This window comes from Mytilus trossulus, unplaced genomic scaffold, assembly GCF_036588685.1.
Source record: "Mytilus trossulus isolate FHL-02 unplaced genomic scaffold, PNRI_Mtr1.1.1.hap1 h1tg000234l__unscaffolded, whole genome shotgun sequence".
Taxonomy (NCBI): domain Eukaryota; kingdom Metazoa; phylum Mollusca; class Bivalvia; order Mytilida; family Mytilidae; genus Mytilus; species Mytilus trossulus.
Window position 1 is genome coordinate 3,101,686 of NW_026963315.1, and position 15,914 is coordinate 3,117,599.

The following is a 15,914-nucleotide window of genomic DNA, read 5'->3' on the forward strand; positions in this document are numbered from 1 at the left end:
TTTTGTTTTAACGCCAGACGTGCGGTTCGTTTAGAAAAAAACTTATCAGTGATGTGTGAATCTAAATGAGTTTAAAATGCCAATTAAAGCACGAAGTCGAAGAGCATTGAGGACCGTAATGCCTCCAAGTTTTGCCAAATACAGCTAAGGTAATCTATTTCTGAGGTAGAAAAGCTTTAGAATTTCAAAAATTCAAAAGTTTTGTAAACAGTTAGTTTATAAATATGACCATATCGTAATAATTCATGTCAGGACAAAAATGCTGACTACTGGCTAGGAATAGCTTTGTGAAAATTAAAACTCCACCAGCAGTGGCATCGACCCAGTGGTTGTACACAAACTCATCATAGATACCAGGATGCAATTGTGTGTTAACGCCAGACGTGCGTTTCTTCTTCAAAAGACAAATCTGTGACGCTTGAATCCAAATAAGTAAAACAGAACAATTAAAGTACGAAATTGAAGAGCATTGACGACCGAAATTCCTAAAAGTTTTGCCAAATAGAGCTAAGGTAATCTCATTTCTGAGGTAGAAAAGCCTTAGTATTACAAAAAATCAATCAAAAGTTCAGTAAATAGTTCATTATTAATTATGACCATATTAATAGCTTGTGATACCCTCGGGGAATTAAAACTCCACCAGCAGTGGTATCAACCCAGTGGGTGTAAATAATCTCATCGTAGACAAAAGGGTTAATTATGTGTCTCGTACATGTTATCAAATATCAGATATATCAATCAATCAGATATAGAGTAAAGAAATAATTCGTGCTAGATATGCGGCTTTAATTATTTAACATGTAGAACTATTTTTCTAGAAACTACAAAAGAAATCGGTTGACACCGAAACGTGTTTTTTATGTTTACTTTTTATAAACATGACATGAGCTGATGGGTTAGGCGCTTATTAATTTCCTGTTAAAAGTGGTGCCAATCGTAACATAAAAATAATTTTAGATCAAGAGAAGGTCTTATCTGTTCTAGAGGGAAATCAATCACAATTTCATTTTTTTTTTATTATTTTGAACAACAGTAAAAACGCTTTGTCAATAGAAATTAAATACTTTTTGTTCCAATCATCCGCAAACAGCGAAACTTATTATGAGCAACACTTATTAATTTTGACAATTTCACAGGTCATAATTCTTTACTGGTTTAAGAATGTTAACAATAGATGCATTAAGTATGAAAACTACCACCTTTCAATACAGCTACATGTTCTGCTTGATTCATTGATCTTTTATTGTTTTTGTTAATCTTTAATAACGAATAAACAAAAAGATTTTATAGTCCAGCAGCTAAGTCCAATATTTTGGGACAATTGATCACTTTATGGTAAAAGCATGAAACTTTGCACAGTGTTAGTTATGATGCTTAAAAACATTTTTGGATATGGAGCCATCAAAAAAATTCCACAATGGCCGCCAATTTCAAAATGGCCGCCAACAATCATGAAGCAGAGTCCAAAAATATAGTATAATTTGATATTTGAAAATAAAAGCACAACACTTTGCATATTGCTAGTTATGATGATTGTTAATATTTTATGAATATGGAACAATAATTCAAAATGGCCGTCAAAAGTCTTATTATCACAAACTATATCGTGTATATCTAGAAAGTTATTATTAATCAACACATATTTGTGCTTTGCAAAACTTTCAGCATTTCAGGACATCAAATATTAAATAACATACTTTTTGTTTGTCTTTTTAACTTTTTTCGATTGAAGCGTCACTGATACGTCATTTGTAGACGAAACACGCGTCTTGCATACAGAAGTAATACACAAGGAATATATAAAATAATTTACGATCATATTTCTTACAACATGGCTACTGAAAAGACGTTTAGGGTATCAAGTGTAGAATATGACAAACCGACTAAATTAAATAATATTGATTGGGCAAATTGCATCCTATGCCAAGAAATAAAAGATGAAAAACGTATATGCCCATTTGATTCTAAACGTCTCAATGTTGGTGCTGGTTATCAAACTTTAGCTGACAATATAAAGAAGTTTCATGAATTACGATTGATGCCTGAAGGCATTAATGTGTGCAGTGAAAACTTACATTTAGGAGAGGGATCTGGAATAGCACAGTCTTTCATTGACCAAAAGTCATGTTGGCACAAATCTTGCAACTTAAAAATGAACAGGACAAAGTTGGATAGAGCAGAAAAACCAATCAGAATAGATGATAAAGCAACCACATCTAAAAAGAAAACTAGCCATAGCTTCTCCATTCAGTCCACTAGTAACCCATCTGTGTGTTTTTTCTGTAACGAAAAGGGTCAAAAAGCCCTTCATGAGTCCTCAACGGTTGGACAGGGTACACGTGTGACAAAATATGCAGTAAAATTAAATGACACGTTGTTACTTGCAAAGTTAAGTGCTGATGAAGTAATTGCAAAGGCAGCAAAGTACCACTCGTAATGTTTTGTTTCCTTATATAATCGTGCATCTCGAATTGAAATGAAAAATGATAATGTCGAATCTAAGAAGGAAAGTCAAATCCATGGTATTGCATTTTCAGAACTATACTCTTATATAAATGAAACAAGGTCATGCGATGAGACCATAAGTGTATACATGTTGTCAGATCTATGTAAACTTTATACGGAAAGAATATCATGTCTAGGTACAGATGTTTCATCTCGAATTAATAGTACAGGACTAAAACACAGAATTGTAATTTCCCTAACTTAGATGCTTACAAACAAGGTCTTGAAAACATTCTTGCTTTCAAAGATGACATTGGTCCTGCATTGAAGAGAGTCTGCTCAGGAGAATTTAATAATGAGTTTGTCAACATACCAAAAGCAGCTGCGTTTGTTCGTAAAGATATATTTTTGCATCAAATTCAGAATTAAAAGGAACCTTCCCAATGGGATATAAGGAAGATTCTGTACCCCAGTCATTGCTTAATTTGGTCAGTATGATTCAATTTGGACCCAACATTCAGGATCGTTCATATTCTCAGTCGACATTAACAATAGCAAATCTTCTGATGTATAGTTGTACAAAGAAACTATCCAACCGTCACATAAAAGATCATGAATCTCCAGTTTGTGCTTATTTCGGAATCATGATCCATGAAAGATCCAACATATTTCAGAGGATGTTCAAAACGTTGTTCAAACATTTGTCCAATCTGAACCTATGTTGAAATGCCATTCAAAGAGAGTGTCTCTTTTACCAGAGAGTTATTCAAATCTTACACCAGCTGTACTAAGATTCATCAAATCAGATATCCCATTAGTTGAAGGAAAACTTTCAATTGATATGTCCTCATTCCCAGCTGCATTAAAAGGGGAATTCAAATGGCTGAACAGCTGTGGATAGGTTTTGGCACTGGAAAGAACTTCCTATATATTTCAATTCATGGATTGTGCCTTGCTCTAGGACCATTGAAATTGAAAGTCTTTCCACTGTTCCATTCATTTACCGGTTGTGACACAGTCTCAGCTTTTTCTTAGAAAGGTACGAAATCAGCTTGGGATACATGGTTTGTATATGAGGAGTTGTCGGAAGCATTTCTGCAGGTTAATGAAATCCAAATGAAGTGGACATTTTAAAAGTGTTAAAAGTAATAGAACGATATGTTGTGCTTTTGTATGATCGGTCTAGTACAGCTAATATGATGAATGAGTTAAAAAAAACAGTTATTCGCGCAGAACACAAAAACAATTGACAATATTCCTCCATCACGAAATGCACTTCTTCATTGAACATAAGAAACGTGCAGCTTACCAAGGTAGTGTAATTTCGCGCAACTGTTTAGTTGCAAATTCAAGTATGCCATCACCAGATTTATTTGGTTGGCAGAAACTTGATGATATTTGGGCACCTTTCTGGTCTGTGCTTGCTGAAGCTTCAATGTCATGCGAAGAGCTCATACACTGTGGATGAAAGAAAGGATGTATAGGAGCATGTTAATTCTTGAAAGCAGAATTAAAATGCACAGCATTATGCAACTGCTAACCAGTCTTTGAAAGAAAAACTGATCGTGACTGTGCTTTCTTTTTATTTCCCTGCATTTGTATCATATTTTAATTATAATTTTAATCTGTTGTTATGTTAAATAGTTACTTGTGAGTTTTTTTTATTTCTTATCTCATTTCTAAAAAAGAAATACTCTTTGCACTGATTCAATACTGCATATGTTGTTTTTTTTCATTTCAGGAAAATTATGAAATTTTTCTAAGGATATTACCTGTAACTGTGAAAAATCATAACTCGTCAAAGAAGCCATTTTGAATTGTATCGGCCATTTCTATTTCATAGTTAATGTTACCTGTTACATTAAATAATAATATGACTTTTATTGTTTGTATATAAGTGCTTGTATTGAAATAAATGATCCATTATTTTTTAATAATTTTTATACCATATTTAAAAAAACCGTCAAATTTTGACATGTTAAACGGCGCCATTTTGAATATTGCCGCCATTTTTAAAATATTATCTATGCACCCAGGCATTAATGATACACTGTAGGCTTTTGTCGATATCAAATGATCAGTTTCATGGAGTTGGTAACTTTCTATCACACAATGATGGTGAACACATACGAATACTGTCAAACTTAAGACATTTTAACGCGCCATCTTGAATTTGGACGCCATTTTGATAATTTCTGTATTATAAGGTTTAAAAAAATAATAATTGACATATCTTAAGTGTATTTCCTTAAGTTTGTGACATCTTCTGAACTCATTAAAATTGTAAGACTTCATCAAGTGAATTATGTTATACTAATGTCGGCCATCTTAAATTTGGCGGCCATATTGGATTTTTTTTCGTGGCTCCATGTCTGAATTTTGTCTTTACCCTTAATCTTTCACTATGCCAAGTTTCATGCTTTTACCATAAAGTGATAAATTATTCTGATATCCGCTGGACTATTAGACGAATGTTGAAATCAAAATACAATATTTCTTGAACATTGATGTGATTTAAAATCGAGGTAAGCTATAAAAACAAATATCTAACATTTGAATATTGATAATGGCGGAGGTGCTTTTAACCGAGCAATCAGCAAAGATATAAATGTTTTCCAAAGTATTGTTATTAAATATACTTTTTTTTTAATTTAAAGAAAATCCAAAAGTCTTCAGGAAAAAAAACCTCTGTGGTCCATGTAACTTTGATGACATCACAAAAGACGCAGGGAGATTGTGTACTGGTTGTGAAGAGGGGTTATGTGTAGATTGTGAAAACGTTTACAGAAAAGGTAAGATATCAAGAAACCATCGTGTTATTTCAATAGATGATTACCGCAAGATTGAAAATGTTTCCATATCTTTGGTCTGTGAGCATCATGGAGAAAATCTGGAATGGTTTTGTAAAAGTCACGACGAAGTCCTCTGTGTTGTTTGTGTCCCGTCAAAACACAAGGCATGTTCTGATGTTATACCAATAGGCGAAAGGTGGGCAAATTCAAGATAATCTGCTGCATTATTTAACCTTGAAGAGATGATATGGAACTCTTTGAAACAATGCATTAAAAATCGTGAATCCACCATAAAGAAAATAGAAAAACAAGAACTGGATGTCAAAACTATGGTTCTTGAAACAAGAATGATAACAAACGGTCACTTAGACAAGCTACAGGTCAAATTATTAAACGAACTAACATCCACATTTGACACTTGTAAATCAAAATATAAGAATATCCTTCAAAAGCTAAAATCAACACCAGAAATACTATTCAAACTTAGGGAACAAACACTCCTTATGAAACAATTTTCATCTGACATTCAAGTATTTGGGAACGCGTCAATTCAATAAGTTGATCGAAAGTGAAATTAAATCCATGAAAGATGAGAGTGGTCCTTTAAAGATTATGAACTTAAAGTAGAAAATCATAGTAATATCGAGAAATTATTGAAAGAAGTTGAAGAGTTCGTAGAAATAAAAGTTACGGAATAACCCGCCGTGTTGGATATTAGAGACCTAAAAATCGACCATGCTCAGATAAAGATCAACGCCCCAATGTTAAAAAACATATCAAACATTAAACTGCAGCTCATTAAAAGGTTTGAAATGAAGCGGAAATCTGAAACAAATATAGGCGGTTGCGTCATACTGCCTAATGGTCATCTATTGATGACGAATTACACAAAAGAAAGTAAATTAATAGAGCACACCGATACAGGTGAACATATCCGTCACATTCAAGTCTCCGGTAAGCCGTTCGATATTGCGTTGATAGATCTTGATCGTATTGTTGTGACATACGGGAAAGACAATTTTATAGAAATAATGCAAAACGATACTTTCAACGTTGAAAGAAAAATCAGTGTTCATGATAGCTGCATGGGAGTATCTCAAGAAGATGGGAAACTGTACGTAGTTAGTGGATACAAAACAATAAAAGTTCTGGATCTATCAGGTAGACAACTGGACAAATTGAAAGTAGCCTCTGATAGTGTCCTCATTATTACAACAGGCAGATACAAGTTATTCTACACAGATGTCAATAAGAACATAGTACATTGTTGTCGTTTTGATGGTGAGGAACTATGGCAGTATGAATCCATTTCTTATCCGTGATCTATAACAGTAGACATTAACAGTTACGTTTACATTGTGGGTTATGTTTCGAACACCCTCACAGTGATACAACATGAGGGGAAGAAATGCAAGACCTTGCTGTCAGAGTCTGATGATCTGATAGAGCCAACTGCTGTGTACTACGACAAGGAGAAAGACAGATTACTTATATGCACTGAAAAAGGAAAGTTGGACTTGTATAAAATCGTTTAAAACTGTACCGATCTTATCGTCGAGATCATTATAGTTACAAAAAATATCCATGATTTATGTTCATTTACTTGTTAAGAGCCAAAAACTCAACGACTGTTTGACGTCTTAGAAATGAAAAGTGTTTTTTTTTAAATGTAGGAAGGGTTGCAATACTCTTATGTATGTTTTGTATTTTAAAGTTTCTGAGTTCGGTGTGTGCCTTAGAACTAGGAATGGTATAATAAACAATAAAACATACCTGTGGAGTAAAAGTTTCTTATACAATTGAAATAAATAGCTGAAAGTGTGTTGATGGCCAATTTTCTCAACATTATACAAGGTTGAATGAACACTAGAGTGGTCAATTATGAAAAGGGTTATTAGTATTTTATGGGTGAAATACTTATTGTAGTCATGAAGTGTCTCTTTGCAATCCAAGAACATAGAGACAGATTCAAGACACATCACTGCATTGCATTAGTGATGTATCTGTTCAATTGTAGCTAATCAGCACGAATATCTATTGCATTCAAAGCTTTTGGGGGACATGACATTTTCTTTACTCTCTCTTTTTTGAAATCTAGTTTTGATGGAGGTTTTTTTTTTTGTATTGCTATTTTTATTTTTAATTAGACATCTAGCATATTATTAATTATTTATTGCTTGTTAACTGTCCATTGCTAACTTACTATAATCCTCATCGATCACTTATATAAATAGTTTTTAGTATGTACTCGTACTCTGAAAAAACAAATGAATATTTTTTTTACAAAATACTAGTATTTCCGGACTCCTAACAACAAAATTACTATATTTCAATTACTAATAACGTGTACGTTATGTTATTTAACGCAATTTCTCAAAGGTTAGAGTTGTCTTTCTTGCATTGTTTTACATTTTTTTTTTCTTCATTAAAATGATATTCATATTGTGTCATAGATCAAATTTAATTGATAGATGTACGTTCACTTGTTTTTGTCTATGTGTCTCTCTGATCAAGGTAAGCCACTTCAATTGATATTTTTATGTTTAATGTTTAAAACTGATACATTTGTATGGAGCTGTTCTTAGTAAGAAACCTGATGTTTTAGGTTGTCAAATATTGATATATTGATATATTGATATGGTTCATTAGTGTTTTTAGTTTTTTATATAGATGTTTTCCTGATTATTATGGTTTACAATAATCTTATGAGGCTTTTTATAGCTTGCTGGTCACAGTGAGCCAAAGCTCCGTTTTAAGAGTCGCACTTTAACCTCATTGCGACATAAATAGAGAGTTGTCTCATTGACACTCATACCCTCCCTTCCTCCCTCTCTCTCTCTCTCTCTCTCTCTATCTCTCTCTCTCTCTCTCTCTCTGGCTCTCACTCTCTTTCTATCTCTATCTCTATCTCTCTCTCTCGCTCTCTGTCTCTTCTCTCTCCCTATCTAGGGAAATGATGCGATCCTGTTCCCCCATATGGCCAACATTTTGTGGTTCAGTGCATTTTCTAACCCAGCCCAGAAAATCTCAAATCTGACATTTATTGAATAGAAGAATTGACAAGTGCCATTATCTGTATGTTGAAATGTTTTGTCGCATCTGCCGTCATTGTGTTATTTTGCCATGATTAATGTTTATATATTTTTTTTGTTTTTATAGTGATTTAGTGACATTTATACCTAATATGTATGTTTGTTTTGTTCACACATCGTGTTCAATATAATTGAATTGTATGCATATGTCATACAAGTGAGAGGTTTCACTAGCTATAAAACTAGGTTTTATCCACCATTTTATACATAAGAAAATGCCTTAACCAAGTCAGTTGTTATCCATTTGTTTGATTTTGACATTTGACTAAAGGCTTTCATTTTTGAATTTTCCTCAGAGTTCTGTATTTTTCAAATATAACTTCGTCTTGTACAGTGTGGTTGTTACAGTTAATGTTTTACTACCACTTGGTCGGATTAGGCATGAAAATATGGGATGTTTGGTTGATATCTGCTGTTATAATAGTTATTAAAGGTACCAGGATTATAATTTAATACGCCAGATCCGCGTTTCGTCTACATAAGACTCATCCGTGGAGCTCAGATTAAAACAGATATATAAGTACAAAGTTAAAAAGCATTGAGTACCCAAAATTTCAAAAATGTGTGCCAAATACGTCAAAGGTAATCTATTCCTGGGATAAGAAAATCCTTAGTTTTTAAAAATTGACAATATAATTGATATTCATATCAAAACCAAAGTTCTGACTACTAGGCTGGTGATACCCCCGGGGATGAAACGTCCACAAGCAGCGGCATCGACTTAGTGGGGTAAATAGTTATCAAAGGTACCAGAATTATAATTTAATACGCCAGACGCGCCTTTTGTCTACATGGGACAGATCATTGACGCTCAGATTAATAAAGTTATAATGCCAAAACAAGTACAAATATGAAGAGCATTCAGGACCCAAAATTCAAAAAAATTATGCCAAATACGACTAAAGTAATTAAAATTTTTAAATCAAAGTTTTGTAACAGGAAATTTATAAAAATGACAATATAATTGATATTCATGTCAGCATCAAAGTGCTGACTATCAGGCTGGTGATATTATTTGAAATCATTTTAAAAAAAGTAATATATCTCAATCATGCCAAGCTCTGAATACTTGTAATCATATAAAATCTCCCTATTTTTATATTATTCTGCAAAAGATATTTCTGAAAGGAATGATACCACACTGCCTTTATGCAACACATAATACAACGTCACGCAATAAGCTAATTTAGTTGCCAAATATATTGAAAACAGATACAATTGAGGTATTAAAACCCATAGAAATTGATAAATAATTTGTAAAAAAACAAGTTTACATGCTTTGTCAAATATATAGAGAAAAAATATGGGCAACAGGTTGTGCAATTTTTTTCAGATTTTGCATAGACTATGCATGGAAAACTTGATTTTGTATGATAAAAAAGAAATCTTAATCATAGAATTTTAAGATATAATATGAGAAAAATAGCTCAAATGTTATAATTTCAGATAAATAAAACAAACAATGGGGTCAACGGACTTGTGTTATTGCTATATATTAAAACAAGTAAATTTACTACACATTATATTTTAAAAGTTACTTTATCTGAGTGTGTTATCTTCACTTACAACTGAGTTATCCTTATGTGTCAAAGTTGAATAAAAAAGAATCAAACAAAGTATTCTTTTATCTTTTTGTAGAATACAGCCGTACATATGATAAAAAATACATAAAAGTTAAAAATTTACAGGAAAACACTCACACATGAACTACATACTATTCTCAAGATTAGCATATTTCATTTAAGATCGAGACTGATTGTTATCTGCTATTTCTAAATCCAAGATGAAGAATGACATCCAATCTACATTCTGCTCCGGTAACAAAATTAAAAAAAAATTGTATATTCTAATCTTTTACAATGATATTCTATTAAAAAAGACGAGTTACAAAATATTTACAATCATCCAAATTTGAACAAGAACTATATTAATGAAACCTGCATTACCATGTGATCCTATGTAAAAAACGAAACTGATCATTGTTTTTAGGACACAGTTCATTTCTTTTGTTTTCTTATCGGTAAACATACGAAGTCGTACGGAATGTTCTCATGTAATATGATGTAAAAGTGTTACACGACTTTGTACATTGAAACTTTCCCTCCTTTATTACATATGAGAAGTGTTCTTTTATCCATATCAAAGTCCACAGCCTGTGGATAAAATAGTCCATCTGATTCTGTCAGTAGTGTCTTACTGTCTTTCCCATCTTGTTGTATAATTGTTAAGTTATTGGATACAAGACCTACAACATAAACGTTACGGTCATTGTCTACTGTTACACCATACGGATGTGAAACGGATTCCCTTTTAACCTGCCATAACTCTTCTCCATTCAAACGACAACAATGTACTATGTTCTTCTTGTAATCTGTGTAGAATATCTTGTCTCTGCTAGTTGTAATGTTAAGTACACTATCAGATGATAGTTTCAATGTTTCCAGTTGTTTTCCGGATAGATCCATGACTTGTATTGTAGAGGTTCCACTTTTTACATAAAGTCTACCATCCTCATGTGATACTCCATAACCATTACTTGGTAATCGAATTTCTTTTTCGGCGCGAAAAGAATGAGTATTTCTTATTTCCATGAATTTCGCGGTGTCCCCGTACGTTACAGCAATACGATTAGGGTCTATAACTGCAATGAAAAATGGCAACGCCGAGACTTGAATATCACGCATGTGTTCACCGGTATATTTATACTCTACGAGCTGATTTTGTTTCGAGTAATTCGTCATCAACAAATTACCATTCGGTAATATGACACAACCTCTAACATCTATTATATAATCGTTTTCCCTCTTCATTTGAAATGTTTTAATTAACTGAAGTTTCATGTCGGAAAGGATTCCTGATGTTGGAACTTTGGTCTCAATTTTAGTTTGATCAATTTTGTAGTGTCTGAATTCTAACTCGGTACAACTTTCCAATACCTTTATTTGCCCAAAGTCCTCAACTTTTTTTGAGAAATTTTCAATTAAACTATGAATATCAACTTTTAATTCATAATCCTTAGTAGCACCTATTTCAGTCTTCAGAGATTTGATCTCGCTAACAATCCGTTTATTGACCTGGCGCGTTCCGAGAAACACTTGTATATCAGAAGACAATTGTTTCAAGTGAAGGGTCTGTTCCTTTAGTTTGGTTAGCATTTGTGTCTTTGTTTCTAGCTTTTGAAGGAATTCCTTGTTTTTCGATTTACAATTTTCAGATATAGATCCTAATTTGAGCAATAGTTTTTCCTGTAGCTTGTCCAGGCAGCTATTTATTTGTGTTCTCGTTTCAAAAACAATGTTTTTAACCATCAATTCTTGTTTTTCAATTTCATTCTTAGCGGATTCACGATTTTTGGTGAATTCTTGCACATTAAGAAGTGTTCCTTGAATTTCCGCTTCAAGGTCAGATAAAGTCGTTAATAGTCTTGCATTTTTTGAGGCAGCACTTATTGATATAACACCAGAGCATGACTTGTGATTTGACTTGACACAAACCATACAAAGTGCTTTATCGTGATTTTGACAGAACCACTCTAAGTTTTCACCATGATTTTCACAAATCAAGGAAATGGAACCATTTTCAATCTTACGATAATCATCTATTGAAATGACCTTATGGTTTCGTAATAATTTTATTTTTCTGTGAACGTTTTCACAATCTTCACATAACCCTTCTTCACAATTAGTGCACCAACTTCCTGCGTCAATCGTAAAATCATCAAACGTACACGGTCCACATGGTATATGTTTGTCTGAGGCCATTTGGACTTCCTGAAATAGAAAGACATATGTTAAAATAAAATCGTTCTCAAAATGTTTGCTTTAGATCGCATTTTATAACAAGTAAACTAAAAAACAAATGTAAATATTCCAATGTGCCCAGTACTTCAGCTAGAAATTTATGCACTAGATTCTGTTGATTTTTCGCGGTGTCCATGAACAGTGAAACCTGGCTAACCGAATCCTGCATACACCGAAAACCTGTATAAATCAAACAAGATCTTCAGCCCCGTCATATGCGTTGTGAACCTGATAAAACCAAATATATCGGCCTAAACCAAACAAAATCTTATGTCCCGAAGAGGTTCGGTTTAAACAGGTTTCACTGTATATCACAGCAATACGATAAGATTATATCACTGTAATAAAATATGCCAAGGCCGAGACTTGAATGTCAGTATATTTGTACTCTACTAGCTGATTTTTTTTTATAGTAATACGTCATCAATTTGTTACCATTAGGCAATATGACTCAACCTCTAACATCTAAAACTATAATTCTAAAAGAAAAATATGTAAAAATGTCCAATTGCAATGCAAACTGTTTATGTAGTATAAAACATGTATCAAAAACTACATGTAGACAGAGCAAAACAAGTACGATCGAGTTAAAGACTAAACAAGACTCCTTAAATTTGTGAAACTCGTTTCAGTCCTGATGTGGTCCGGGAAACTTGTCCATAAAGAAGCAGCAGCAAAGCGAAAAGATTTCATACTAAATGAAGTAGTTCTTACCTGTGTTATTTTATAAATGTTAATGTATCTAAAAGAATATTTAGTGTTTAATGTGAAGCATTTTGTTAACATTAAAGAGTCAAATTATTCAACATTTCTTACTTAAAGGGGTTTGGACCTTTGCTCTCTCAAAAAGGGTTTCAGAGGATGAATCTTAATATTCCTTCGTAATAAACTAATCAAAAATACCAGGATTGACATTTTTCGTATTTGCGCAAGACGTGCGTTTCGTCTATAAAAAACTAGAGCATCAGAGACACTCAGATAAAAAAAAGTTAAAAAGGCCAAATAAAGTACGAAGATGAAGTGCATACTTTGTTTGGGAAATGATACATGTAACAATAATTTTAATCCTTTTCCATGAACATTAATTTTAATCAGAAACAGCTATAATAAGCAAACATGTTACAAGAAATGATACACAAATTGAAATGAATAACATGCATACTATATACAGATGTTAAAATAAAAGTTGTAAGTGAACACTTTTATGATAAAAATCAAAGTGGGTAATAGTTGTAAAACAAAATGATATGTAAGTGACAGTTCAAACATGTTTAAAAGACAGTACATACAAATGTACTTGTATTTATGTAGACAATATTTTATTTGAATTTTATAATTATAAAAATATATCTTTGTCTTTGTCACACAACATTTTAATTGTCCTTCCTTGTGTCTTGTATTGTCTGGTCATAATACCACGTGTCAGTACAGTCAAACCTGGCCAAACCAAATCCTGCATAAACCGAAAACCTGTATAAACCAAGCATGTTCTTAAGCACTGTCATATCAAATTGTATGCGTTGTGAACCTGATAAAACCGATCATAGGAAAAACCAAACAAAATATTGAGTCCTGAAGAGGTTTCACTGTATTATCTTAATAATGTAAGCTTAATTGATTGACCCATTGGTTTGAAGGACAGTTCATACTTCTAAAATATCTCTCCCAATTCAGTGTATAGTTGTACCTTCTGCATGAACGATAAATAATTAATAGCAAAATCCAGTTCAACTTTTACTACTTTAAACTAAAATGATTTTAAAATGTATTCATCTAGGTGCAGCCATGCCTTGTATTTTTTTTTATATAATGAACCATTACGTTAAAAAAAATACATTCATCAGTAATTCAACACTAACATAATAAACGTTCTTACTACAAGTTCTGTTGCGAATCCAAAAGGGGATCCGGGGTTGGAAACCGCTATTTGTTTTACGATCAATGCTTCTGAATGGGAACAAATGGACGGAGCCCCCTTTTATACTGGGTTGAAACACCACCCCCTCTTTTTTAAATGACTAGATCCGTTCCTGGAAGTCATGCTAAAATGGAAAGGTACTTGTGAGTGAAATACTGATAAATCTTGTAATGATAAGATCAGGGGCGGATGCAGGAATTTTCGAAAGGGGGGGTGCTAACCCAGGGCAAAGGGGGGGTGCAAAACATCTGTCCCGATACAAATGCATTGATCGGCAAAAATAAAGGGGGTGCGCACCCCCGGAACCCCCCCTCTGGATCCGCCACTCATCTTGAAATAAGATATAAATAGAATATCTAGTGATATGTGTGTAAACTGACCTGAAATAATTGAGGAATTCCTTAAAAAAAATACGTAAACTAAGAAACAGCAAATACAGAAAATCAAGACAGTAGAAAATATATGACACGTGTCTCCAGTTTGGACATAAATCCGGAAATAACTATAGACTACGATAGAAAGAAACCACCAAAAGATATATAACCAATGAAATATGTTCAATCAAGCGTGAAACAATGACCATCATTAATAGAAAACGGAAATGAGTAATAATCAAGACGAAAATAGTCAATCGTCCAAGACTGTCAATAAAAAATACATATAGGTTAGATAATGTTTGGTCATGTTTTATGAGTACTTAAAGATCTAGGCGTAGGTTAGAGTTTTGATGTACTTAAAAACTTGACCATGTATTGTATGACCAATTTAGAACATATTCACACCGAGTGACCTTACAAAATTAACCTCTCCCATTGTTATAATAAAATCTCATTATGAGCTCACTTTAAGTCTTTACATTGTTATTAAAAGAGGTATAAATCATACTTAATAGTCCTTTAAACAGATGGAATGAAATAGTAATGAGATATTTTAGTGAGAGAAAAAACGGATAAATTATTCAAAAATGGAGATTTCTTCTGCTTCAGGTACAATTTAATATTTAATAATTCAATATTTAATGGCTGGGTATGTTCTAAAAACGATACAACACTTCATAATTAATCTATCTGAAAATGTCAACACAAATATGAATTAGTAATAATATATTTTATTAATCATTTTAAAGTAAATTCCAAGAAGAAATCAATTTCCAATTACAAGCATTATTAAATGAAGCTGACAAAATGATCACGACAGTAGTCATATAAACAGATGCAATGAAATAGTAAAGAGATATGTTTGTGATAACAAAAACGGATGAATAAGTCAAAAATGGAGATTTGTCTGCTTCTAGTTCGTTCAAAGTGAGAGATTTAGCGCTATAAAACCAGGTTTAATCCACCATTTTCTACATTTGAAAATGTCTGTACCAAGTCAGGAATATGACAGTTGTTGTCCATTAATTTTTAATGTGTTTTGTCATTTGATTTTGCTATGATTATGGACTTTCTGATTTGAATTTCTTCTGAGTTCAGTATTTTTGTGATTTTACTTTTTTCAATTCATTTCTTAAAATTAAATAATTCATATTAATTAATAATTTAATGACTAAGGGACGACATCAAAACATCAATTAAGGATAAAAAAATTAAAAAAATTGTGAGTGGGGGGAGTGGGGGTAGTTTTGATAGTCCAAAATCGATTTTACATATATCCATATCGGTCAATATTATTTTTTTTTCAAATTAAGTTAAGAAGGGGGAGGGTCAGTGAATTAAGTTTGTATCCTACATTGAACTTTTGATGTCGTCCCTACGTAGTTCTAAAAATTAAAAATTAAAGAACAATACATAATTAATGTATCTGGAAATGAAAACACAAATATGAATTAGGAATAACATATTTTTGAATTATTTTAAAGTAAATT

General features: G+C 32.5%; 1 protein-coding gene across 1 annotated transcript; it reads right to left on the minus strand.

The window, feature by feature from the left end:
- Positions 1-9,740: 9,740 nt before the first annotated feature.
- Positions 9,741-14,143, minus strand: LOC134701294 (uncharacterized). The gene is made up of 2 exons (XM_063562428.1): positions 13,989-14,143; positions 9,741-12,099 (listed from the first exon to the last, which is right to left on the minus strand). Exon 2 carries the CDS (start codon positions 12,088-12,090, stop codon positions 10,402-10,404), a length of 1,689 nt encoding a protein of 562 aa, XP_063418498.1. The 5' UTR covers positions 12,091-12,099; positions 13,989-14,143; the 3' UTR covers positions 9,741-10,401.
- Positions 14,144-15,914: the final 1,771 nt, after the last annotated feature.

What these genes read in the sequence shown, in the direction of transcription:
- LOC134701294 (XM_063562428.1), bottom strand. Translation starts at nt 12,090, where the DNA reads ATGGCCTCAGACAAACATATACCATGTGGACCGTGTACGTTTGATGAT.